General features: G+C 27.8%; 3 protein-coding genes across 6 annotated transcripts in view; 1 reads left to right on the forward strand and 2 right to left on the reverse strand.

Annotated features, from left to right (window-relative positions):
• Positions 1-275: 275 nt before the first annotated feature.
• On the reverse strand, positions 276-6,297 carry LOC112687011 (UNC93-like protein MFSD11). Of its 3 annotated transcripts, none has more exons than XM_025559518.1 (9): positions 6,183-6,297; positions 3,316-3,440; positions 2,809-2,978; positions 2,541-2,717; positions 1,530-1,807; positions 1,224-1,349; positions 948-1,137; positions 699-834; positions 276-628 (listed from the first exon to the last, which is right to left on the reverse strand). In XM_025559518.1, exons 2-9 carry the CDS (start codon positions 3,400-3,402, stop codon positions 497-499), a joined length of 1,296 nt encoding a protein of 431 aa, XP_025415303.1. In that variant the 5' UTR covers positions 3,403-3,440; positions 6,183-6,297; the 3' UTR covers positions 276-496. The 3 variants fall into 3 exon arrangements, with proteins under 3 accessions (XP_025415303.1, XP_025415301.1, XP_025415302.1); XM_025559516.1 differs by having other exon boundaries at positions 3,316-3,450; XM_025559517.1 differs by having other exon boundaries at positions 3,316-3,461.
• Positions 6,298-9,894: 3,597 nt separating this feature from the next.
• Positions 9,895-27,941, reverse strand: part of LOC112686916 (sodium-independent sulfate anion transporter-like) — a 29,413-nt gene continuing 11,366 nt past the window's right edge. The window contains exons 3-12 of the mRNA XM_025559407.1: positions 24,189-24,384; positions 15,889-16,109; positions 15,636-15,816; positions 13,981-14,145; positions 13,743-13,904; positions 13,517-13,657; positions 11,711-11,856; positions 11,384-11,557; positions 10,195-10,348; positions 9,895-10,080 (exon numbers count right to left, since the gene is read on the reverse strand). Coding sequence (XP_025415192.1) covers positions 9,980-10,080; positions 10,195-10,348; positions 11,384-11,557; positions 11,711-11,856; positions 13,517-13,657; positions 13,743-13,904; positions 13,981-14,145; positions 15,636-15,816; positions 15,889-16,109; positions 24,189-24,384 — 1,641 coding nt within the window. The 3' untranslated portion in view covers positions 9,895-9,979. The remainder of the gene's footprint in view (positions 10,081-10,194; positions 10,349-11,383; positions 11,558-11,710; positions 11,857-13,516; positions 13,658-13,742; positions 13,905-13,980; positions 14,146-15,635; positions 15,817-15,888; positions 16,110-24,188; positions 24,385-27,941) is intronic.
• Positions 20,272-23,701, forward strand: LOC112686917 (cytochrome P450 6j1-like). 2 transcript variants are annotated; one of them, XM_025559409.1, is made up of 6 exons: positions 20,272-20,340; positions 20,478-21,010; positions 22,394-22,781; positions 22,850-23,077; positions 23,137-23,388; positions 23,453-23,701. In XM_025559409.1, exons 2-6 carry the CDS (start codon positions 20,483-20,485, stop codon positions 23,620-23,622), a joined length of 1,566 nt encoding a protein of 521 aa, XP_025415194.1. In that variant the 5' UTR covers positions 20,272-20,340; positions 20,478-20,482; the 3' UTR covers positions 23,623-23,701. The 2 variants fall into 2 exon arrangements, with proteins under 2 accessions (XP_025415194.1, XP_025415193.1); XM_025559408.1 differs by lacking the exon at positions 20,272-20,340 and having other exon boundaries at positions 20,365-21,010.

Here is a 27,941-nt window from a genome sequence, read left to right on the forward strand (position 1 = left end):
ATAGATTTTTCTAAAAGTACTCGATTTAATCGTTATAAATTGTTGACGAATATTATTAATCGATCAATTATTAAAAAAAGTTTTTCTATATGTTTTCCACTAAAAACTTTCTAATCCATTTTAATATTGTGTACAAAAATAAGACAAGTTAATAAATATTTATTATTTTATAAAAGCAAATATACTTAATTAAGTTATATGAGAATTATATTTATATGGATTTATTTATTTATTTAAAATTAAAGAACATAATAATTTATTTGATAGTTATGAGTCATAACTTTAGTTTTCAAAATTGTTGTTAGTGAGTTATCAACAAAATCACATAGAAAACCAAAAAGCCAAAAACTTTCAAAGGAGACGATAATATTTTAATGAATTTGTTTTGGATATCAAATAACCTTGATCAAGCACTACACTTATGCATATTTTATCATAATACATTGTACGTGCATGAACGCACGTGTGATAATTTATGAATGGTTTTTCAATATAATTAAACTAAAATAGATGCATCTACTTTAAGGAACGATAGAGTGCCCACGGTCATTGTGGTTGCCAATATGAATAGTTGTATGTACAATCCAAACTGGTTACTGTAAAAAAAACTGATGGCCGCTGATATTGCCTGTAAACAGGGTTGTATAAATTATAAAAACAATTAAAGTTCACTTAATGAGACAGTTGTAACCAATTACATGCATAAACATAAATAATGACGTGGCAGAAGCGCTGTTATCCGAGTACTTTACTCCAATAATATTGTAAATTTGTGTTGTGAATCCACTGTCGCCTAAGCCCAGAAGAAAACCACAAAAAATGGCCAAATACGGTCTGAAAATACGCATACGAGAATGTATAAACATTTTATCATTTATTTCTTTTAACTTCTTTAAATTTATCTTCGGTGTGATAACGTATTGGAAAATCTACATGGTTACTAGTACCTTGGTTCGATGAATGATTTAGTGTGAGTGTCGCCGAAGGGAGAATCATTTGGGAGGTTTACGAAGATCAATCCATACGCTACAACGTTGACGAAAAAACTGGTGATTATTACAACCGAACGACTTAAGCCATTAAAATTTGCGCTGGAGCTAGCCGATTTTCTGCCCAGCACGCTACACAACAGACCACCTGCAATCGTTTTCGATATTGTCAATGAATATCAAGCGTATGTTACCACGAATACATTTGTGTGTATGAATATTGTTTTTTCGAACCAAGGACTTCTCCGACTCCAATCACGATTCCCGTGTAACCTAACAGTTGTTTGGAGTTGGTGCCCATGGTCGTTGTGAAAGCGATACACGAAGTGTACACGCCGCTGCATAGAGATACGTGCAGACCTGCGCAAGAACAACGTACACACACATTTTACTAGATAGTTTGGTAGCAAATCGACAATATATATATATATATATATATATATATTGTATGTGGTTACATGTATGATAGTACTAGTAGATGCATTATACTCTCGTATGTATCGTATAGTGTAATGGTTGTTGGGGATACATCTCACTTACCTGTAAAAAAGAATATTATGCTCAGCAGGCTCATATCTGTGGTCAGCAAAAGTCTCATCGAGGCTTTCAGTTCTTGTTTGGGGTTCACCGCCATTACACCTTTTTTCACTTCGTTTTCCCTTCCTTCGGCGTCTAACGACGGCCGCAAAACGATCAAAATCAATGTGCCAAAAGCGCACACCACAGCCAACACGGTGAACACCAAACGCCTGACCGTTTCATCCAAATCGCTCTTATCACGAAGCACCAATATCATAAACATATTTCCAACACAAATACTATATGCACATGGGGTAAAATCGATTTAATATAGGTACATATATTTTACGTGCCCATTGGTAGGCATAAATGTGACTTATGAAAGTTATGCGTATAAGTATATAAATATTTCCCATAGTATTATATTTAATTAGAGGAGGAGGAAAAATCCACTACTGCATGCAGTGATTGAATAAAATCCTGTAAGTAAAAGGTCCTTGGGAAGACCAAGAATGCGGTGGGAATTTGTTATAAAAAAAGATGTTGAACAAATGGGAGGTTATTCCAATTGGAGAACTCTAGCACTGGATAGAGAAGGATGGAAGCTTGGTTATAAGACGGGTTGATCTCAAAGGCTCAATAAACTCTAAGAAGAAGAAAATTATATTTAATTTGTACGTGTTTACGCAAGCAGTATATCACATGACATATATATATATGATATAAATTATTAAATTCATACAATTCATTAGAATGTTAATCCTCTGTGGGTTTATCATCATTGTTATGATCAAAATAATTAAATAAAACCGATATTTGTTCCAAATGGAATTTTGTTAATTTTTAACGTTTCTATGAATTACTTCATACATATTGAATATATTTCAGGGACAAATACCATATTCACAATATGATACACTTAGAGTACATACTCATACCTTATGTATAAACCATTGATATAAAATTTGTATTTAACAAATTTACACGTATTATAATATAGTATAATGAATAAAAAATTAAAAATATCAAAACCTGATATTCGACATAGCCCAAAATATGCCGGAATTTCTAGATATGGTTGACGGGTCTGAGTTTAGAGTGAGGTAAGTTCCCTGTCCAGTCCAGATAATTGACGTGCCGAAACCTATCACCGCAGACATAGTGTACAGTAGAATAGTGGACGGCCAAATAAATGGCGTCAAAAAGGCCCTGTAAATAGAATCGAAATTGAAACCAATATTAATTTAAGTGGTTTACATCGAACAACAACACATATCACGAAAATGTTCATTACACGCACACGTAACATATTGACCCTAAGTATATTGACTTCCGACTTCCGATCACATTGATAATTGCCGGAGCCAACCAGTTGAACACGGCAAACACTCCATAAATGATGCATAGACTCGTATATCCGTCACCGGTAAACGAAGGATTTTCTTTTTCAATACCTTTCAATACAGTTTTCTATAACATTATGGTTTTAAATTTCAATTATATATCTCCTTATGTAGATATTTTTAATATTATATTAATTTTACCGAATACGCTGTTAGTATTTATTAATATAAAAAATATTATATTTTAATGTTTCGAAATAAATATATTTTGTACATTTAAAATTTCTCAACATTTTTTTTATACATAGTTATTTTATTTTCAAATAATGAACTATATCAAATTTTATCACAAAACCATTTTTCCATCAACTAAATACATAGTTAATGCTCATAATACATAGCTTAAAATACTGTTTAAATTATTTTAGTCAATAAATTCAAACTATGATATTTTAGTAACTTACCTCGACATTGCTGACGGTTTGAAAAGAAGTGAAAACAAACATAAAACCTAATCCCAATACGCTGACATTCAATAGTCTCTTGTCCATTTTAGATAATAAATATACCGTGATCCGAGTTAAGCAATCTAAAAATACCTAGAATAAAACTTAGATATACATTGAACAAAAGTAAATGTGAATTAAATAGTTAAATATACAACTATTGTGTTGACTATTAGTTATTAGTTAGCGAATTATCAAAAAGAGAATTCCTTATAAATAGCTTTTAAGATTTAAAGTAAATATGGCGAAGATCATTCAACTAAAAATTGTACCAAAAATCTTAGTTTCCCAATTAGATGTATACTTATCAGGGCCGGTTTAACCTTGGTACAAAAAAATTATTTGCTCTAGGGCGGCATAAATAAAATAGCCTCGAAAAAATTATTTAAGATCGTCATTAATACAAGAAAAAATGTCCAATTTATAAATTTTATGCACAGAATCTGATTTTGTTGAGGAAATGAAGTGAGAAGAACTAACATAAAAACTTGTAACTATTAAATCCATAAAAAATATATTTAAAGAAAAATAAATAATATTATAAAAAAAATAATAATATATATAATATATATATATATAGTTATATGGTTATAGTTTTTTTTTAATTGGCGTTAATATTATAAATTACTTTAATTATTATCTGTATATTTGGAACCAATTTATTAATAATATAATTATATTTTGTCAGTATTTTCCATTAGTTGAAAATAGTTGAAAAAAAATTCTTTGCAAAACTATTCTGTGGCATTAAACATATACCTATTTATACTTTTTAGTTTCAGTCAGGGGCGTATTTAGGGAGGTGATATGGGTGTCAGAACACCCCCCTCGATTGAATTTTATGGTATTTCACCAGATTGCAAATTTACTTACAGCGTAATTTGAAGAAACGTTATATACAACTTGTAGATTTTACATATACTGCCTTAATATAATCGTTTTCATTTATATAATAATTTATATAAATACATGGTATTCATTAATGTAATACGGGAAGTGGAGAGCACCCCACTTACCATAAGTCTATTAAATTTTAAAACATCCCCATTAAATGAATCCTGGGTATGCTACTGGTTTATGTAGATTAATTATTATATTTAACCTATAATTTATAATATTTTATTTTTTTAATTTATACATAGAAACCAGGAATTTTTTTTTTTTGGTTTCACTTAAATTTTATTTCTTTGAGGTGGAGGGGGGCAAACATTATTTGCTGCAAGGTGGCAATAGCCCTTGATCCGGCACTAATATTTATACTATGTTTTGGTGTACATATAGCATCACACAAAAATTGTATAATTACAAAAACTGTTAAAATGCATAAATAAACTAAAAAAGGTAAAACATCAAACTTAATACATCCTCAGAAAACGTACTATTATATGCTCATACCAGAAAAAACAATTTTTGGGGAACATTGGAACCACCTCCAAGTAGTGTTCTCTGAATTACACCAAATTATTCTAATATAAAAATATAAATACCTAATATAATATAATTAGCATAAATTCAGTAGCAATATATTTCAGGGGAATTTACAATATTTATTTACATATCATTTAATAGCAAAATGGTTTTAGGGGAATTTACTATTGTACTTTTTAGGCGAGTTTACACTTGCCTAAATCGTCATGTATCCAATACCTCATCATATCCATCATACGCCAGTACAACAGCCACCAAACCAACATACAATATTTTTAATTCTATGCCAAGAATTTTGAACGAACTTAAAACCTTATTAAATCCTATAATCTCTCTATTTACTGTCCTTTTAAATAATCTCTCAACAAACTTCCCATAATTATCAGCAATGTAAAAAATCAAATCTCTTATCAATAAATCTCATTAAATGTTTTAATGCTTATACTTAATTCCTTCTCTAATTGTTTATCAAATGATTGAAATCTTTGATTTCTTTATAAACATTAGTCAATTACATTATTTAAGTTATTAAATGTTATAAAATTAAATATTATTTATTAGTCATTATCAATTACATAAATGCTATATTATATTAAATATTAAAAACTTGTAAGAGTGCCTATTCATTTTCTGATGTATTTTAAACTAAATAAATACATTAAAAAAAAAAAAATTTAATGTAATATAAAATATGTGTATACCTATTAAGATTTTATAAATTTTTGCACAATTATTCAATTAATTATATTATATTGATTACTTTAGAAGATAATCGTCATACACCTTATGTCATTTGTGCCTACAATTTTTAAATAAAACATAACTTGAAAAATCTACTAGATTGAGTTTTGTAAATTTTAGAACTTGTTCCGATTTTTATCCATTAATTTTGTTATTTAAAGCGTTAAAATTATATTAAATAAATAAAACATATTATAATTCATAGTTTTCCTATGTTTTTATTTTAATGTACACTACCTGCTTTGTATTATAATGTAAATTAATATAATATAAATAATATATACACAGATTTACACTAATTTGTTTTAGTAATTAATAAATTAAAATAAATCATGATTGTATGTTTTAATAATCTATTTAGGAAACTCATACATTTCTTAACTTATTTTTAAAAACAAAAATCGATTTTTTTATTAATTAATATTATATAATTATAATCAGAATGATCAGATATATACAAATGTAATTACTAACTAAAGTTAAACTCAAGATAAATAAAGAGTGTTATTTTATTTGTTATATTACTACCATTAAACCGAAAATACTAGTTTTAAATGATAAAAAGTTGAAGAGTAAAAAAAAAATGTGTGCATTTAATCGAACTATAATCAAACATGCATTCACTTGATCTCTTTACATAAATCCATTATATTTACCTTCTTAGTGCCCGCTTATATTTTACCAAGTCTTCTTCGAATAAAATGTCTCGTTTCAAGGATAGCAGATGGCAGACTACTATACAAATCAATGATGAATATTAATTTTTTAAATAGAACACTTATTGATGAGTTAATAATTAGTGACCGAGTGCTGTGAAATGTTTTATCTTTGGTTAAAAAATTTACATTTTGGTTATAGGTTGAAGTAAAAAAACATGTGATGATATGCGTATACTATTATCAATCATAATTTAATATTTTCATCCCATTTTGTATTGATGAAATATAATATTAATATATAACATGTGTAATAATATAATATCTACTGTAAATATTTTACAGTTATACATATATATATATATATATATATTGTTGATTACAAAACGTTTAGAAAATGTATTTTTTATTTATTTATTTATCGTAGAGCAAAACATTACATCATTAACAAATAATAATAAGTAAATATATGTAAAACATAAAACATAGCTCAGTAACAAGTGATATTTAGTATAGTGAAGTAATAAATATTAATAACATGGATAGTAATAATTTTAATATTTATATATATTTAAAAAATGAGAATTCACGAATCCACGAAATACTAAAAAAATTCTCACAGTACGGCTGTCTATAGCCGATGTTCCCCAATAAAAAATGCTACTTCGTTCTAAAATACATATAATGATATTTTACCTAAAATAATAAATAATAGTTAAACCTTTTTTGTTAGAACCATTTGGTTAGGTACAGTTAGTATTTGAACAGTGGTGATGAAGACGAAGAAATATGATTTTACGTTTTTATAGAAGGGCCAATTTGTAATCTATGCGAGACAGACTGTTGTGGTCGTCAGCAGCGTTAGTTGAGGACGTAGAAATGAAATTGTTATTACTCATTTCGGTGGCGGGTACGACGAAGCGGTTGTGGTGAATTCACATACATCCAGTGCTCGACTTGGCAAAATTAAAGAAGGGGGACTATTTACTTTAAAAAAAAAAGAGCATCCCCAAAACTTGTTGAACGTTATAATTATAACGTAATAATAGCAGGGGGACGCTAAAATTTCTGAAAATTAGTCGGTGTACTCCGTACCCCTGCGTTCACCCTCAACTCGAGCACTGCATATATCATATGTAAATATACACTGTATACCAGTGTGAGCGAATTATACGTTTCAGTGCGAGGCGAGACAGGGACCGTTTTCTGGACATTGTTATTCGTACTTCGTAGTGACGTTATTAATTGAAACCAATGCATATCGTAATGACAATTAATAATTAATAAGCGCCCGGAGTAATGTCGGATTGCGAACGATACAACGTACGTGTGTTCATGTTGAACGTTACGGCCGAACTGTAAACCACTTTTAGCCTTGCCGTAGTACTGTGATAGCCAAATATCCAAATTGACTTCGGTGTGGACGACAGCATCATTGGTCATTTGAAATAAGAGTTCAACTACTTTTTTCAGACAATCATCTGTTTGTTGGCAGTGATATCATGTTTTTCGACGTCGGGACTACATTTTCTGGAGTTATATTGTGCAGAATAGATCGATATTTTTTCTCGGTTTCCTAAAAGAGCAACAGAATATGTTCTTTTAGGTATGTATGTTTATAAGAGCATATTATCGCGTCTATAAAATTTATTTTTAGAGCTACAAGTTATGAATGTTGGTAACAATCAAATACATAAATATAATCAATAAATATTTTTTTAATCCGTTATCGTTTTCCACGCGTTACATATAGTACAAATGTGTTGTAATTTATCGTATGTTGTTTTTATAAAAGAATACTTAGCCCAGTGGTTTGTTTTTGAACAAATTTCCATATACTCCCCCCTCTCCTGAAAAAAAAATCTTGACAACGCTTCTGGCTCTGTATTGGGATTATAAACTTTTAGCCTTTACTCGTTTTCCTGTATGTCTGCCACTTGTCGATGTAATATCGGTACCTACTGGTGAGAGATGGGGAAAAAAAAACAACAACTTGATAAACACTAACACAGCCAAATCAAATGACCACGGTACAGCCGCATTGTTACTGATGTCGTTCGTAAGTCCGTTTGACTTATGTACATTTTTACGGGTGTAAAATATGAATACCAATGATGATTATCCGCGTGATGTATGCGCGAACGTACGAATTCGTACGCTACAATACGAAGCTCATTTCTCGCCGTAACGTGAGCGATGCAGACGTTTCCGGACGTGTTCGTATTGTGATGACCAAATGTTCTTTTCCTTTTCGTGGCCACTCGTTCAGGTCCATCGACCAGAACCGCAATATGACTGTATAAATCTACAGTGGTGGAACTATGAGTTAAAAGATGGCGTTCATCCCCGAGCGTAAATTGTTAGAGGGTGTAATTATCAACAACTGATTTGATATTTTTAACTTTGTTAAATACTGTTATTAGGTTAAAACTCAATAAGTACGATTGCATATTAATTATAGGAGAAGATATTCTCGAGAAGAGTATTTGATTATCGGTCTATGATAGGGCGTAATTTTAACATTTTCCCCGGGCGTAAAAATTCCTAGTTTCACCTTTGTAAATCTGTACCGGTCCGTTGAGATGGGAACCTGTCACAGAAAACGCATTTCCGTAAAACGGCTGTCTCGTTTCTTCCACCGTCGAAGCAACATCATGGGCCGCTGAACAACACCGTTCTTCGACGTGTCTCAGGAACGACGCCCTAGAAATTCTAACGTGTGATAATTCTTTATTGCGTTTTTGGACGATGACATAATTATACTTTAGCTGGGACCCTTATTTATTTATTTCATTTTTTTATCGCCCATTTTTTGTTAATGTGGTAAATTATGATTTTTTTATATATATAATCACCGGAGAAGAATACTGTTTTAATGTTGATCCGAGACATAGACCCATGGCGAGGTCAAAATTATTATAGACGTATTTTATTATTACTGAATCCCGGTAATCGTCCAAAGGAGCTGATGGGATTAAATTCTATAAATATCATATTTTTCTTGGTCATATGATAAATGTCTGTTTTTGTCATGATTTCATTCATTTATAATGTTATTAATTGTGTGTTTGTAAATAAACATATCATGTATCAATTGAATTTTTTATGAATCAATTTCCAAAAAACATAAATCCACATGATTCTGGCCTCACAAGGTCTCGGCCCGTGATGGACGACCCGATACGGTGTGTCACATAATGCTCCACTCAGGGACGGATCCAGAGTCGGGGAACTGTGGGTCACGCCATTTCAAGAGGCTCTATAGGCCTTTAAGACCTTTTACACATTTTTACCAAGTCTTTCAAAAAATAATCTTACTACCAAGCCTTGGACAGTCATACCAGATTGGATTAAGGATCGGAACATGGAATATACAAACTCTTTTTAAATAAATCAATATATTATGAAAATTATATACAGTATTAAAAATAAATTTAATTTGTATCTTATTACAGATTAAAAATAAAAAATAAAAAAAATTTTCTCATAAATAATATGTACAATCATTTTATTTTAAAATATCATTACTCAGATCAATGTTTAAAAATAATTGAATCATATATAATTGTGAAAAAATAAAATATGTATTTTTAGTTCCTATTTTTTGACAAATGAACAATGTTTGTATACATAACAAATAAAGTATTATCAAATATTAATATATATATATATATATATATATATATAGATATATATCTATATTAATTTGAGCAAATAAGTACTCATATCATTTTAAATAATTGAATTACAATTAAATTCAACATGTAGGAAAATAATACTATAAGAAATTAAAGTGTTTAATGTTGTCTTCTGTTTAATAAGGGAACTTCATGAGACTGCTGAGATGTTATATGTACTATGTCCTTTAATTCTGTTGGATTTTCGAAAGAGTTGATATCTAGGACAAATTAATTCTAGGTGTATTTTTAAATTATTTGTATTATTTGCAATTAAATGTTACTTTGTGATATATAAATAAAAATTTATAAATAGTCACATGATCTAATCTTACCATTGAGTGTTTGTTCTAATTCATCATATGTACAGCAATGAAGAATTTCATCACCACAAACACCTTGCCACACAGCTAAGACACTTTGCCTTAAATTATAAAAACATAATAGTTGTTTTCGTCTCTTGAAATCCATTATTAATCCAGCAATGCCCTAGAATTACAAATATATGACTATTGTAATATTAAATTTAATTAATATGGCAAACCTTCATTATAAGATACCTGTAAGAAATAATAAAGTATATAAATATTTTTATGGTAAGGACTTTTAACTTTAAACTTCTAAAAGGTAGACCAGAGGTATTTACTTTTTTTTTCCCATGGCTCCTTTGTCTTCAAAATATTTTAACAGATTCCAAATTATTAAAATTATTAAAAAATAATAGTTAAATATTAAAATATGAATATAAATTTATTTATTTATTATATGACATATACAGATTATATAAAGAATGAACTCCATCAATGCTAATTTCACAAAACGTTTTCCATATTTAATGTGAATATAATATATATTATTATGTTTATGGTAAAAACTTATAATTAAATATATATACATATAAAGGTAATATTGGGTTTTTTAGTGGCTTAGAGGGAGTTCATCTGACCAACATGCATCCTGCCAGACTACATGTAAGCACTCCAACCCAACGAGTCAAGTAATAAGATATCGTAAGAGGTCGATCATAGAAGATTATCCTACAGTCGCTCTAAAATGTTTTTGCAATGTTTTGTTTCAATAAATGTATTTAATGTTGGTGTCCTGCCACCTATAGTATTGCTTAATAACATTTCCAGATGAATGAATAAATTATTGGTTTTAGATTATAAGATAAGGTTCTCTTTGCTAATGTCCGCGATATTCCTCAGAGCCACAATGCACAGTTTGAATACTTCTGGTATAGATGTCATCATACAATAAAAATTCATTAAACCCATCATACATCCTTTAAAATGAGGACATTAGAGAACTTAAAAAAGATTACTAATGAAATTCATCAGTGGAGACTAAAATTCCCCAAATAAAATTTTTTTATAATCATGTAAATTTATCTAAAAACTATTTTTATAAATTAAAATATAAATTTACAATTATTATGAATTTGACTGATTAAAAATTATGATTTTGAACTCATTAGTAATACTATTTATGATGGTGCACTGATATTAAATATTTACAACTTACTTTGGCAGCTGTAAAATCTGCTTCATGTATGTGTTTACAATCAATCACAACAGGAAGTTTTGACTGTCCCATTTTAACAGCAGCTCTATCAGTTTTAGCACGTATAAAGTCTACAGCGGGGAAATAAATACTGTTTTCTGGTGTAACAAGTAAATAATCCAATCCGGAATTTAACTGTAATTATGAAAATTCTGGTAAGTAAATTTGATTTTAAGTTGAATGTAGGTACTTTATAAATTAAACAGTTTCCATTAATCAACAGCAAAAAAAAATTTTGTCAAATAGTGTAAAATGTAGATACTCCATAAGCTATAATTATAATCATACTTTTTTCATTTCAATTTGCAAAAATGGTCTAGCTGATGGTATAAGTAGAAGCATTATGTTTATAGTAACACCAATTAAAATTCCAAGTTCTACACCAACGCCCAGGCATAAGACAAATGTTGCAAATGTCGGAATCAAGTCTTTTCCTTTAAATAAAAAATATGTTTAAGACATAATGTTGTTAATTTTTTCAATTGTGTCACAAACACTTATTTTAGAAACAATAATTCTTCAAGTTCTAAATGTTGTACTTAAGTGAATTTTCACTTTTTTTCATATAATTTTAATTGAAGCCATTATAAATTATTCATAGATATTTTAAATTATATAATTGTTATCCCCTTTATAATATAAAAATATACTATCATATTTTTAGGCAACAAGAAAACTTATTAATACACATGCTAAAGGTAACAAATCTAACTGTACCCATAAACAATTATAATAATTATAATTATTATAATTTTATTTGAATATAAATTTTAAACTATAATACAAATTAAGTTTTAATTTGAAATAATTATTTCTATTTATCTAATAGAATATAATGTAAATAATAGTTTGACTAAATTAATCAAAAGAAATTAAATTAAAAAATTCTAAAATCAAGTGCTGCCATATTAGGTATAAATTTATTATTAATATTATTATTTATTTATAAACACCAAATGGCAATTTTAAGTATACTGATTAAGTATTAGATTACAAGTAACCGATAAAAATAATACACAGGAACATAGAACATGTAGAAAACACAACAATGAACTAATGGTAATAACTTAACCTACCTAATAGTATAGTATATAATAGTAGTACAGCAAATTTATAACTTGTATATTTAATTACACATTAAAATCAAAATGATGAATATTTAAATTACGAAGCATTCTATGTAAGGGGTGATTTTGTTCATAGGATTATTTGTGAGTTAGAACAAGGAAAAGGGAGAGTCTTCTGGAGAAGAAGGAAGGGATATAAAAAACTTATGTTAGAGGGGAATGCATCTATAGTACCATCTAAGAGCGAGGTTATAAAGTGCTCAACAGCATCTTATTGACGAGATGATAGCAATGGTATTCCCAATGTATTACATATCAGGGAAAAATGTATTATTTATTTAATAAAATAGTTTGTATATGATTCTTCTAAGAACAAAAAGTTTTTTACTACTTCTACTACTGATATATCAAACACCGCCATTAAATAATTCAAAATATTTGACTGGAATGCGGAAACCTGCAAGAAATAATTATATATTGATATCTAATAAATTTTATTAAATTCTAAGCAATTATGTTTATTTTTCTATCATTAAATCTTGACTCGCATAATAGGAATTTATTCTAATAAATAAAAATGTATAAGTATTAGAAAAATTTTAAAATTTGATAACACTCATATGTTTTTATTTTGAATAAAGCTTTTATTTATTTAATTTAGAAAATATTTCTTTCAACTAAATTTGAACATAGAAAAAATGTATTTACAATTAAACCATGGCAATATTAAAATGGAACCTTGGTCCGTTTGGAAGGTGCCGTAAAAACCGGTTGTGCAGTGCATTGCACACAGGCCTCGGTCCTCAAACAATATATTATGGAGCCTTAAAAGGTCAAATTCTCAAAAACATTTGATGATTAGGGGTCTAAAGGATTAGATTTGCACAAGGACCATCTTGAGTGGTCTAGTTACGGCACTGTACACCAATATTAGGTGGTTTAATAATTACTGTGGTAATAACAAATGTTTGTAACGCCATCACTATTTAGCAACATTGGTATAATTTAATTTATGAGTATAACTTACTGCTTGATTTCCACATAGGTTTAACAATCTCATATTCAATCATAAAAATAACAGCACTAATGATGACTGCTGCTAGGACTGCTTTGGGTATAAAGTAAAAATATGGTGTCAGTAAACTCAACGCCAAAATAATAAGTACACCTAAGTTTATAAGTTAATAAATATTTAATATTAATTAAATAGTTAATAAATATTTTAAAAATTTCATTTAATTTTAATATTTTACCTGTGTACAATCCACCCATGGGTGTTCGTACACCACTAGCATGATTCACTGCACTTCTTGAAAATGATCCAGTAACTGGCATTGAAGAAACAAATGAACCCAATAAATTACATACACCCAAACAATAAAGTTCTTGTGTAGCATCAATAGAGCTTCCACTAGCTATTAATATTATAATATTAAATAATATAGACAGTTTAAAAGAAATTAAAATTATACAAGTAAAGTTAGTACATACAAAATGCTTTAGCGATAGCTACATTTCCAAGGACAGCAATCACTGGTACTAATATAATAGAAGATCCAAGATCCATACACATATCAATAAAACTTATGGTTACACCATTAATTTCTGTCCCAAATGGTGGCAGTTTCAACGGTGGCAAGCCAGATCTTACGTTTCCTTAAAAATAAATAATTACATTTTTGAATTAAAATATGTTTCAGTATAAACAAAAAAAATTTAATTGAAAACAAAAAATATGATAAAATTGTAAGAATTACAGATGATAGTATTAATATATGTCTTGTTCAATTTTTTTATCTTAATAGATTAATTTCATTTGAAAAAAATTATTTTGAAGCAGAATACTTTTGTGAAAATGTGGTTGAACAATTATATAAGTAATTTACATTCAGATAAGAAAAGTGAATTGACAGAAAAAATCTTAAAACACGCATAATTTCATTATTCTAAAATTGTTAAGTAATAAATATTTTTCAGAAATATTAAAAATATCTACAAGATGCAAAAAAAAAAAATTAATAATAATTAAGATTTGTTTAAGTTTTTTTACATAATTAATTTGAAAATTAAGAACAATTTTAAGATATAGTACCTTCAATTTTTTTTCACAAAATAGAATAGCTTAAGAGTAAAATTGCATAAAATTTCAAAGAATACAAATTTACTCATTTTCATAAATATATAATATACAAATTAACTGAAAGAATTAAAATTCTTTGATCAAATATTAAATATTTATATTTTACTTTAAATTATACTACTTTTCAGTTAAAGCAACTTATACAATTTTATACAAAGAAATTACCTATATTAAAATTAATGTTTTTTTTAAATCTTTCTTAAAAAAAAAAATAATATTAATTAAATATATATCGATAAGCAAACAGTTCAAAGTGCATAGGTATTATACAGCTTTTTATAGATGATGACAAATAAAAATTTAAAAAAAAATATTTTGTTTATTTTCTGTGGTTTCTGTGTGCTATTATCAGGGTTATATTGGATAGTATTAAAAAAATAACAACATTTTAAATATAAATTACAATTTACATAAATTATTTCATTTATTTAAAAACTATATTAAATTTTCTGAGAGTAAAAGTGTAACAAGTATAATAAAGACCATTATGAAACCAATATATGTTTGATAACTTCAGTTTAAAATTATAAATGTAAGCTTTCTAAAAGTGTATAAAATAAGTGGGAGGATGTAGTGAAGAGGAATGTGGAAGAACTAAGAGGAGGAAGAGATTAGAAGGCATGAGCAGCAGACCGAGAGAGATGGAAAGATGGATGTATGATGGGATGGTCCTAAAGGCCGCAAACACCAAAAAAATTAATAAATAAATAAATAAAATAATGTAATAAAAATGAACTGTAAACTTATAATAAAATATCAATCGAATGCATTTTAAAAGTAATGAATTAGTATGATAAGAAATGGATGTAGTATTAGTCATCATAAAAATCTTATTTAATAATTTTATAAAGCATAACTATGGAACCTATTAACCAATAAAATATTTAAGCATCAATCAATTTTTTTAAATTTTTTTTATTTAATTTGCTATTGTCGGGAACAGAAACATCATTCATTAAAGTATATAATTTATTATTATTAAACTATTTGAATTTAGTGTGTATACCAATTAAAGTCACATAAGGTTCTGCATTTGGAGAATGTAGCTGATATGCAATCATTGAACAAGCAAGTACGATCAACGCATTTCTGGATATGGAAAGCAACCATAAACCTTTCATGATTGTCCTTTGTTTACTGGATGGCTTACCACCATTTGGACCAAGTAGTTTAATGTCTTTTATTTTCTAAAAATAAAAGTTTAAGCATTACATTTAAAAATCAAACTTATTTAGAAGAATAGGACTTGAGTAACTTACTCGAAGAAAAAGTAGTATAACAATAGAGGAGACTCCTAGAATTGTATCATTAGGACGGAATTTACCAATATTCAAATATACTTTCACTAGAGAATCCAAAAATGATGATGACTGGAAGTTTAAACCCAGAAGACCCTTTAATTGTGATACTGCTATAATAACAGATGTTGCCGATGTAAAACCAACAGTCACTGGGATGGAAATGAAGTCAATTAATACACCTGAAAAAATGTATTTATAAGTTTATTTTTAATAAAAAATATATTATCATTTAATAATATAATAATTATAATTTATAATTTAATTATACATTACATTTATCTTAATTGTATTTTAAAAATTTAGATGAACAAGTCTACGATAAATAATTATCAATACAATAATAACAAATCTTTAATTGTCTACATAACTACACACACACTTTTATTTGTTCTATTCTTACATAATTTAGATAATTAACAGACGTGAGTCTAAAATATTATAAATAATAACACCAATTACAAAAAAAATTAGTTCAGAACTTCCACCGTAATAAGATTGCTATCGAAAAAATTTTTTAATCTAGATTGTTGAAAATCATTTTCCCTGTTAAATACATTTACATAAGCAATCAAACGGGTCGTATACTTGTAGGAAGGATTGTCATTAGTGGATTTCATAATAAGAAAATAGGTAGATTTAGAAAGTAAAATTAGTGGAAAAAGGAAATGCAAGAAGAGAGTTGAATGAAGTTGAACGAGTGAAATTTAAAATGTATATTGGTTAACGAAAAAGGAATTTTCTTAAAAAATGAAGGACCAAGATGTAGCTGTAAAAGCAAGTAGTCATGAAAGGGGAGGGGAGATGCACTGAATTTGTATGGCAAACGCCGCAAAATTAAAATATTTCTCAATATGCACTGCATTCTTAGTGCACGTAAATAATAAGTTACTTGCATACAAGTCAAAAATCATCAAACAGAATTATTTTTTATATGAAACATTAAATTATAGGAAGCTTACATATAAGAAATAAGCTAGTTAAATACATATGTATATGTATATTATATGAAGTAATAACTAATATCTACTATAACTCATAAAAAGAACCTAATTTTTTTATATTTATGGAAATTAATATCTTATACAAATACTAATATTTATTACGATATATCAAATATTGCATAAGATTAAAAACAAATTAGGTACCAATAAAAAAATTAAAAACATAATATAGAGAACACACTTAATATTCAAATAATATTTTAAATCTTTCATCAAATAATATCTTATTAAAAATACTTTATAAATAACTACTTTAAAAAAGAGATTAATGATGGTAAATTCATATCTTTTAATATAATTATTTGTAAACATGAAACATATTAAGCTCAAAAATTCAGAATAATATACTGGTATTGTTTATTTATTTATTACTCCCTATGGGTTGGGGATTAGAATAGACCCACAGTAACTCCTGCTTATCGTAAAAAGCGATCAAAAGGAGGTAGCGCAGGGCAGCAGTAACCGCTACAATCGACAATTGGCAATTTTCGTAGCTGATCTAACGACAGTGGAAGGATTTGGCGATGGCAGCTTAAGGATAACTTAAGTACTGGCTCACCAACTGCGATGTGGAAAGAGAAGGAAACTACCACATTATTTTTCCAAGTCAACAACAGTATGAAAAGAGATGAAGAATGTAGTGAGGTTAATGACTCAGATACTATCGGAGGTGTCAGGTCCGGCAAGATGATGTTCAAGGCTCATCAGGTCGTAATTCAGTGAAATCATTGGAAGCAAATAGGAACATTGAATATAGAACGATGTTACAAGACGGAAAATAAGAAAATATTAAAATGGAAATAAGATTGAAAATAGATATACTAGGGGTAAGTGAAGTAACATGGCCAAACAACAGAGATTTCTGGTCTAATGAATTTAGAATAATATATTCGGGAAAAGATGCATCCGGCAGAGTTTGAGTAGGTTTCATCGTAAACAAAAAATGGGAACATCAAGTTATAAATAAAGACCCTTACGACAACCGTCTTGCTTTAATAACCCTCGGAGCTAAACCAAATAACATAGTGATAATTCAAGTATATATGCCAACAACCAATGCAAACGATGAAGAAGTTGAAGAGCTCTATGCAAGAATAGAAGAACTTATTAAATTCACAAAGGGAGAAGACAACCTAATCATAATGGGTGATTAGAATGCGGTAGTACGAGGAGTGGAGGGCCAAACAGTTGGTCATTACGGACTTGGAGTGAGGTACGACAGGGAAGAGCTTTTAGTTAATTTTTGTAAGCAATACGATAAGTCAATAGCAAATACATTTCAAAACACACACCGAAGACGAAGATATACGTGGAAAATATCTGGAGACATTGCAAGATATCAAATTGATTATATACTAGTAAGGAAGCGATTCAGAAACCAAATTCATAGATGCAAAACGTACCCAGGAGCAGATGCTGATAGTGACCACAATCTTATAATGATGAAGTGCAATAAAGTTTTTAAGAAATTAGACAAACCAAGATACAAGTCGATGAAGAAATGGAATTTCCAGATCCTCAAAGACACTAATAGTGCAAGAACTTACGCAGAAAATAGCAATGACAAACTAGAAAATCTACCTCAAGCTGACTCCATTAATAATAAATGAAACAGAATCAAAGAAGCAGTACAACAAGCGTTAAGTGAAACATTGAAAAAAAGAGCATCTATTAACAAAAAGCATTGGGTACATGAGGATATACTTGCAAAAATGTATGTAATAAATTAAAAATAATAAAATAATTATGTACAATTTTTGTCAATAATTATTAAAATATTAATATAAAATAGAACGATATTTTGTTTCTAGTTTTTAACTCTTATAGTTATGAAAATTGTTTGCATTATTTTTCGAAAAAATCGGAATTTTAATTTTAAAAATTTTAGGACTTCGCTCGTTACGCCTGCCGGATCCACTCATCAACTTTTCAAGAGAGATGGGGCTTCGCTTTAAGGGGAATTATAGTTTAAGCCTAACCTAGTTTTTATACAAACCTTGATACTGTTGCAAATGGGATTATGCTCTGTATGTAAACCTAAAACCTCGCTACCTGAGTAAAACCCTGAATCGTCATTAATATATTATAGTAGTTTCCATCATAATCAAACCTTGTATATAATTATTTTATTATTTTAAATTTATTATATAAATATTTGTTTTGGTCGAAAACGGACTCGCCCTTCGAGATGAACTAGTCAACTCGCTAAGAGTGTGACAGGACGGGGTATCGAAATTGGGTGCTACTTATATCATTGACTTTTTGTATTTGTTGCTTTTGATTTTAATTTATTACTGTATATTTTAAATGATACACGGGTAGAGAAAAATATGTTACATTATATAAATGACACATGGAATTATAATATATATATTTAAATAACATTATTATTGATTGATATTATTGATTGGTGTAGAGAATAAATAATTATGCTATTATTTTTTTTAATGATATTGATCTTAAAGTATTATACTTAGTAAACTCAGTAAACTTAGTAAACTCTATTGTAATAATATGATGAATGTTAAATTGACATTTTAGTATTTTTGTTGACGATTTTTATAACACGTCATATGACATATTGTAAATATCATTATAGATGGTCTAGAGTAAAATTTGTAATGTACTAAATTATTAAATGTTAAAATTTAAAAATATTTATTTAGCACATAATCAAGTTTTTTTGAAACTGCATCTCCCGTTTTTCCCGAAGTTTGTTTGAATTTATGTTATGTATTTTCTATAATGAATTAATAAAAATGAATATACCTAAACATTATACGGTACATCACAAATTGACACTCGATGTCAATTGTCAAGAAATGTGCTCAATTATTTTTATCAATTAATCGATTAATTAAATCAAACATAACGAAATCAAATTAGTTGAGCGATTTCCTCGGAACATATTATGTAACATGATAAATATTAATATTTGAAATACGTTTATTAAGAACAAATTTAAAAAAAAATGTTACTAATTTAAGAGAAAAAAAAATATCTAAAACCCCAAAAAGGATTGAATTACAAAAAAAAAAAAAAAAACAAAATAAGGAAAAAATCAATTTTAATGTATTTGCTTCTAAGAAGTATAAATTGAATTTATAGCGGATATCGTATTAGAGTAGTAAGGAAAAAAAGCAATAACATTTAAATTCCGTTATCTATACATAAGTATATAAACAACTAATATTTTTAATTTAGTTTTTATACTTTAATCAATAAGTTATGGTACTTTTTTATATAAAATATAAAATATTATGTAAAAAAAAACATATTTTCTTATCTCATATACACATCTCACTAACATAAATGACCTACTACTAATTGTATAAAAGAAGCGATAAGTGCGGAATCATACTGCAATGTAATTAATCGTGCATAATCATTACATACTCATACTATAAAAGTAATCTAAACTCAGGTCTACATTTTTAATACATTTAAATACATTTTTTTAAAAGATCTACCGTGAAATACTTCTTAATTCATATTAGTGGAGAATTGTATACATTTTAATATTTTTCATTGTGTTTTAATTTACAGGAAACATGATTCCTTTCGATAATTTCATATTAAGTTTAGTGACATATGCTACTATAATTACAACGTCATTATTTTTCTACTTGAAATATCGTTATACATTTTGGCAACGACAAGGATGCCCAGTTCCATTGAGTCCTCATATTATATATGGACACACTAAGGAGGTAACTAAAATGAAAACGTGGGTAGGCGAACATTATGCAAACATTTATTATAACACTGATGGATACAAGTTTATTGGATTTTACCAATTTCAAAAGCCAAAGCTTATGCTTAGGGATTTAGACATTATTAAAGACGTATTTACGAAAGAATTCTCAACGTTCCCTAACCGTGGGATAGTGTTTGATGATAAACTGGAACCACTTACTGGTAATTTATTGACATTAGAAGGCCATAAATGGAAAGTGTTGAGAAATAAATTAACACCAGCATTTACTATTGGAAAAATAAAAAACATGATTGACCTCATAGATGGCCGAGCTCAAGAAATGGTGACGATACTCCAGATATCAGCAGAAAATGGCAATCAAGTAAACTTTTTTTATAATAATAGTTAAGTTATATAATATGTAATTACAAATTATACCTAAATGCCTTGAAAATAATTTCAAACGGGTTTATTTAATTTAGAATTCAACCAAATATTAGATTTTGAGTAAAACAAGGAAAGTATTAATTTTACCACGGGGTTTTTTTTTTATATATCTCTACTCGTATTTACACAATTACAACCAGACGTATTTCTCCGATTATCACAATCATGGGAGATTTCTGATAAAAAAAAATTGTCAAAATCATTGTTCAAAAATGTATAATTTTCAACACATTTCTTCAGTTTTTTTGGAACTATTTATAGATAAATGGAAATGTTATGTTATCTTAGTTTTTTTTCGTATAATGTCGAGAAATTGATTTTAATTAGTTAAAGTCTTGAAAATTTAATACAAAATTCCTCATACATATATCTAGTTGTCAATTTTTTTTTATGCATTAAAACGACCATCAGATCATTATAGGTATTTTTTCGCATAGGAGGGTTAATTGCAGTGCAGCACTTGTATCCCATTCTCTAAATAGAGGATTTGTACGTGTGAGGAATTCACTCCCAGTAGTTTGGTCTGATGGGAAACAGCAGTGTAATGCAACCAGAATGATGATAGGGGAAAGAAACTAAAGAATGCAAAATGTTTTTTTATACTAAGCCGGGTTCAACCTCATGACTGCGCGCATCGTAGTCAACCGTGCTTCTTGCTTCTTAAACCTAACTGATTAATGAAAAATTTTCAGTATAATTTCCCGAAAATTGACATTTTTTCACATAGTTAAAAATTCATGATTAATACTTAAGGCAAGAAAATTAAATACAAAAATTATTAATGATATCTTTTTTAGTCATTGAAAAATAAATTTATTATTATTAAATTTAATTTTATATTAAAAAAGTATTAAAGAAAAGAAAAAAAGAATTTTTAAACGGTAAAAAATGAAATTTTCACGAAATTAGGTGATTTAACAAATATCGATCATAAGGTGTTAGTTATTTGATTGTTATTCTAAAAATATTAATCGCAACGACTTGAAATATTTACTGTGTCAATATATTAGCATTTTAAATATATTTTAAAATTTTAAAAATATTTTTCTGAATTATGTATATGCTGTTTATAGGTTCTTAATAACTAAAAGTTAAAATCCTATCTTATTAAGAAATTGCATTCTACTTCTATTTCAACCATATTGATAAGTATAAAATTACCTATCCGATTCCTTTTACTGAGAGTCGTTTGAGAGCAATGGTACCTAGCATTCACCTATCTTTACACATCATCCGACCCGTGGAGTTTCACCATTTTAAAAATGTTACTTAATAAGTACATATAATTAAATTAAAGCACGTATTACTTAATTTTCAGGTTGAATTCAAGGAACTCTTAGCTCGATTTTCAACTGATGTTATCAGCATCGTGGCATTTGGATTTGAAACTAACTCTTTAGCAAATCCTGATGCTGAATTCCGAAAAGTTGGTCGAATGTTATTTTCCACAAGTCGAGAAACCATAATAAGAAACGCATTAAATGCACTTGCACCAAATTTAATAGGCATATTAAAAGTACGAAGCATTAAAAAAGAATATGCTGATTTTTTCTATAATGTAGTCAACAATACAGTTAAATACCGCGAAGAAAATGATATACAACGAAATGACTTTCTAGATTTGCTAATGAAAATAAAAAGAGGCCATAATTTAGCTTCTGAAGAAGACAGTAAATCCATATTCGAAGAAAACGAAAGTAAAGAAGGTATAAATTGATTTTATATATTATGTATATTATATATATATATATTACCATAAATTGTAATATTTTAGATTTTGAATTTACAATGGAAGTGTTGGCGGCTCAATGTTTCGTATGGTTTATCGGTGGTTACGAAACTTCATCAATTACACTTACATTTACTTTTTATGAACTTGCCCAAAACTTGGAAGTACAAAGAAGAGCACAAGAAGAGATTGATACAATACTTAGCAAACACGATGGAAATTTAACATATGATGTGTTGCAAGAAATGATTTATTTAGATATGATTGTATCAGGTTATTATATCAGTAAAATTAATTAAATATAATATACAATTGAAATTTAAAATGTACAGAAGCCTTAAGGAAATATCCACCGGTGCCTAATTTAACCAGGAAGGCTGTCAAATCATATAAATTTCCAGATTCAGATTTTACCCTAGCTAAAGGTCTCCAGGTAGTTATACCAGTATATGGTATTCATAATGACCCAAAATATTGGCCAGAACCCGAGAAATTCATTCCAGAAAGATTTACAGAAGATGAAAAGCGGAATAGACCGCAGTATGCGTATGTGCCATTTGGTGCAGGTCCTAGACTATGCATAGGTATAGTAGTAATCAGATTTAATAATTTCACGTAACAATTAATTAAAAATATTATTTGTTTAAGGCATGCGATTTGGAACAATGCAAGTAAAAGTCGCTCTTGTCAGAATATTATCAGCTTATAATGTTTCATTGTCTAAAAATATGAAAGTGCCAGTGAAACTAAATCCAAAAACTATACCAGCAAACCCTGAAGGTGGGATGTTTATTCATGTCACCAAAAGGAATCGTTAGTTAATGTCTCTATAATTGATCGATATTTACTGAATTAAAACATATAATTTAATATAATAAAGTTAATATAATTTTAAAATGTTGGTTTTTTCGGTAATTTTACGAATAATGTATTAATTGATAAACAGACATCCAAAATATTTATTTTTTATATAATTTCGATAGACTGAAAACTAATTAAGGAACCGGAAAAAAGGGATAAAATCTATGTAGTTGTGCAGTTCTGTGTGAGTATAAACATCCGACTAACTTAACCATAACGACTCTATTTTCGATTGGGGGTTTATCTTTTGATCATTTTCCAATTTCTTACAGTTACATGGAAAAGTATATTTTATTAAAACTAAAAAGAAGAATATGCATTTGTTATATCAATACAGACTAAATAAAATATACAAATTTACATAAATAAATTTATTAGTATTATTATTATATTATATTTATAATAATAATTAAAAGAAAAGTTCTTTTTATATATTTTGATTTTTTCACAAAATATTACAGCAAATTAAATATTATTGTATAGATATGTGTTGCACCATAAATTATTTTTAATTAATACATACCTAGTTTAAGTGATCCCATAATGAACTGTAAAATTCCAGACAAAAAACATAGTAATACGGCATAGTCAGAGTTTCTATTAATAACTTGTTGATAAGTCATAAGTGACATTAATGCTGTTGGACCAATGGTAATATCTTTACAACTACCAAACATTGTATAAACAATGCATCCAGCGAATGCAGAATACAAACCAAACTGTAAAAATACAAAAATTAACTCGTATATTATGTAATAACATATAAAGCATAATATATATTTTAATAACTTATAAGTAAAACGTACAGAAAATAGATTTTATCGTAAAACTTAAGCATAAAAAAACATTAATCTTAAGGAACATATATTAAATTATACCTTGAATAAATTCATATATTATTGGTACTTAAACGAAAGTAATTTTTATTTCATTATACACATTTTCATTTGTTAAATCTATACTAAGTCATTTATTTGTAAAAATATTAATTGCCACACAATTGTTTTAAATATTAATAACTATTCATCTTTTTCATATTGAAGAGTGGTTTTTTTCAAATATTTTTTAAAAAAATAACTAAACATTTATTTCGTTAATTTAAATATAACATAAATGTAGTTTTCAATCATTCTATGCAACGTTAATTTTTTTAAGTTTTCTCGTCAAAATAACAATTAATATGGTTTATCAAATATGCAAATAACTAATGAACATGCTCTCAAATTTAAATTTTAAAAATAAACATAGTAATGATTAAATAGTATTAAATTTATATTAATAAAAACATGAGACTAATAAATACCATTAAATGAATATTTTACGTAGAAGACTGAGAATGAAAATACCTATAATAAATCGATTTATTTAAGAAAAAAACAAAAATAAACATTTAATTCTATACTGAAATCATTTACTTATAACTCACACTATTTAACAGCACAACTATTTCCTTTTGTATATTTAAATTGGGTATGGTCGAATTGCACCTGGGTTGAAAAAAGGTAATGACCGAACTACATTTGGGATCAAAAAAGGTAATTTAACAAAAATATCATGAATTTGAATAGGTTAAACGGTTAGAAAACACTAATTTTCCTTTTTACTTATAAGTTTAGAACTGCCAATGATTTTAATCATTGGGGTGGTTAAATTTTTTTTTTTATACATACCAAAATGTTAATATAGATATTATAAAGTCTTAAAATTAACTAACTATATCACATCAAAATAATATAATTAATTTAATTGACAAATATTATCATTATTTAATTTTTTTAAACTCATATTAATGATTTTTTGTATTAATAACAAACTGAATTCAAAAACTCCAACCTGGTAATATGCTTTTGAGCATAAAAGTATATTTTTCAATATCGTTATTTTTTTCTGGCACCGTGTGTTGAAGTTCTTATGTTATTATTCTGTATTGAAATATAAGTATTTATTGGTAATTGTGCTATAACATTCTTAAACGTATGAGATTCATAATATTTTTAACGTGTTTATAAAAAGGAGTTTTATTTAAAAAATGGTATAGTGGAAACATATCATAACATTTTTCGTGTACTAGTCTTGTACACGAAAAATATTCAGTTAGATCCAACATCACGGTTATAAACATTTTTATGTACCTACGCATACGTAATCGTTTATATTGAAAACCCGCCTTAAGTTTTAACGCCCTTTTTGAACGAATGCCATTCCACTACTACTTTCTTTTTATTCAAGTGCAGTTCGACCGTTACTTTTTTCAACCCAAATATAATTTGACCATAATTTTTTTAGGTAATAAGTGCAATTCGACTAACGTGATTAAATTCATAACGAATTAGAATAAATAATTTAGCCTTATCATCAGGGTCGGCGTTAGAGGGTGGAAAAACGGGGCAGTTGTCCAGGGCCTCACGCTTTCAAAGGCTTCGCGCTTAAAATATTAATTGAAAAATATTTTTTATGGAAATTTCATAAAATAAAACGAGAAATGTATGGATCGCTTAGCGAGAGCGATTTCTTGAGAAATCCGTAGGCGTGTAATAAAACAAATGAATAAAACAACAATATTATATTATATTTAATATATTATGTATGCACCAACGGAGACCCGTATTGCACGTCACATGATATGGAAACCGGGATGGACATAATATGGATATATTATATTGACTCCGCCGACTGTTTATAATATTTACATATCGATTCCGCCGGCTATTGTTTATAATATCACAATAATTTCATCAGCTTTTTACTATATACATTTTCAAGAACGGACATTATACTTCATTCGTATACTTTTTACTACCAAACAAATGTAGAGTCACATATGCACGATTGTTTGAAAATGTCGTGGAAAAACGTTCAAAAATTAATTTATAGATCAATCGATCAAAAATAGTTTCCAATTTTGAAGAAATATACATATTGATGCAAAAACAATATGGCCTGAAATACGGATCGTTGGATGCGAATTTCATTTAGCACAAAATTAACGGAAATATATCCAAAGTCTTGATAAATATATATTTAAATACACATACAATTATATTATTGTTATATTGAATTAAACCAGGGATCTTCAACCTTTTTATGCAGCAGGCCACATGTTAATTTTTTTAAATCTTGCGGGCCGCATTCGTTGTAAAAACATGTATTATATATAAAAATTCAGTTTTATTCTTATACAATTTTTAAAATTAGGTAGGTACATTTAAAATTACAAATTAGTAAATTTAATAATTTAAAAAAATTGCTATTGGACCATTTTTCTTGAAAAACGCGTTTTTTATCCGAGATTTTACGTTTTTTACTCATCGACATATTGTACAAATATTACGAAGAAAAAGTATGAAATTGAAATTTTTACACATAAAGGAGAATGTTATGCTCGTTTAACAATCTATTACGAACCAACAGACAATAATAATTATATTTGGTAGGTAATTAAATTTATATTATCACATATTTCTGATAGCGATAGCTAAACTGTTATAATTTTATTGAACTAGAAAATGTAAATGCTAAATTTAAAATGTGATCGCGGGCCGCATATTATGACAGGGTGGGCCGAGGGTTGAAAACCCCTGAATTAAACAGTTACTATAATTTTATAAAATGTAAACATGTAATCAAATATTACAAGGGGGGGGGGGGGAACAGCGTCCGGCGAAATCGATATGTAAATATTAGAAACAGTAGCCGGCGGAATTGATATAAACCTTTCTCTTAAACCGGTAGTTTCGACGGAATTAAACTCCCACCGGGATGCCTAAAAAGTTTATCTTATTACATTTCTTAAATTTAATTATTCATATATCAGACCCGACATCGCATGCAGCTGTCAACGAGTCTGATTACATATTATCGCCTTTAATTACGGTCTACAGGCTATGGATGATTATGGTTATTGAAAAAATAAGTTTGCCCAAGGCCTCGCAAAAGTTAGCGCCGGCCCTGTTTATCATAATAATTGGTGTACCTATTATCTAAACTCATCAAAAAATAAAAAAAAATTATGTAGGTACCTATTTAGTAAACAAAATTGTACATAAATTATATTTTAAATGGTACATGTCAGGGCTTGAAATCGAAATAAAAAATTTTGATTTTAATTTCAATTTTGATTATTGATATTAGTTTATTATTAATTTCGATTATCGATAATCATTTTTTTCAATTTCGATTTCAGAAATCGGTATTTATTTTTTTTCGATTTTGGGTTCACAACAGAATGTTATCCATGACCTTTTTTTTTTTTTTTTTTTTTTTTTTTTTAATGAAT

This window comes from Sipha flava, unplaced genomic scaffold, assembly GCF_003268045.1.
Source record: "Sipha flava isolate LNK unplaced genomic scaffold, YSA_version1 32_pilon_pilon, whole genome shotgun sequence".
NCBI classification, from domain to species: Eukaryota; Metazoa; Arthropoda; class Insecta; order Hemiptera; family Aphididae; genus Sipha; species Sipha flava.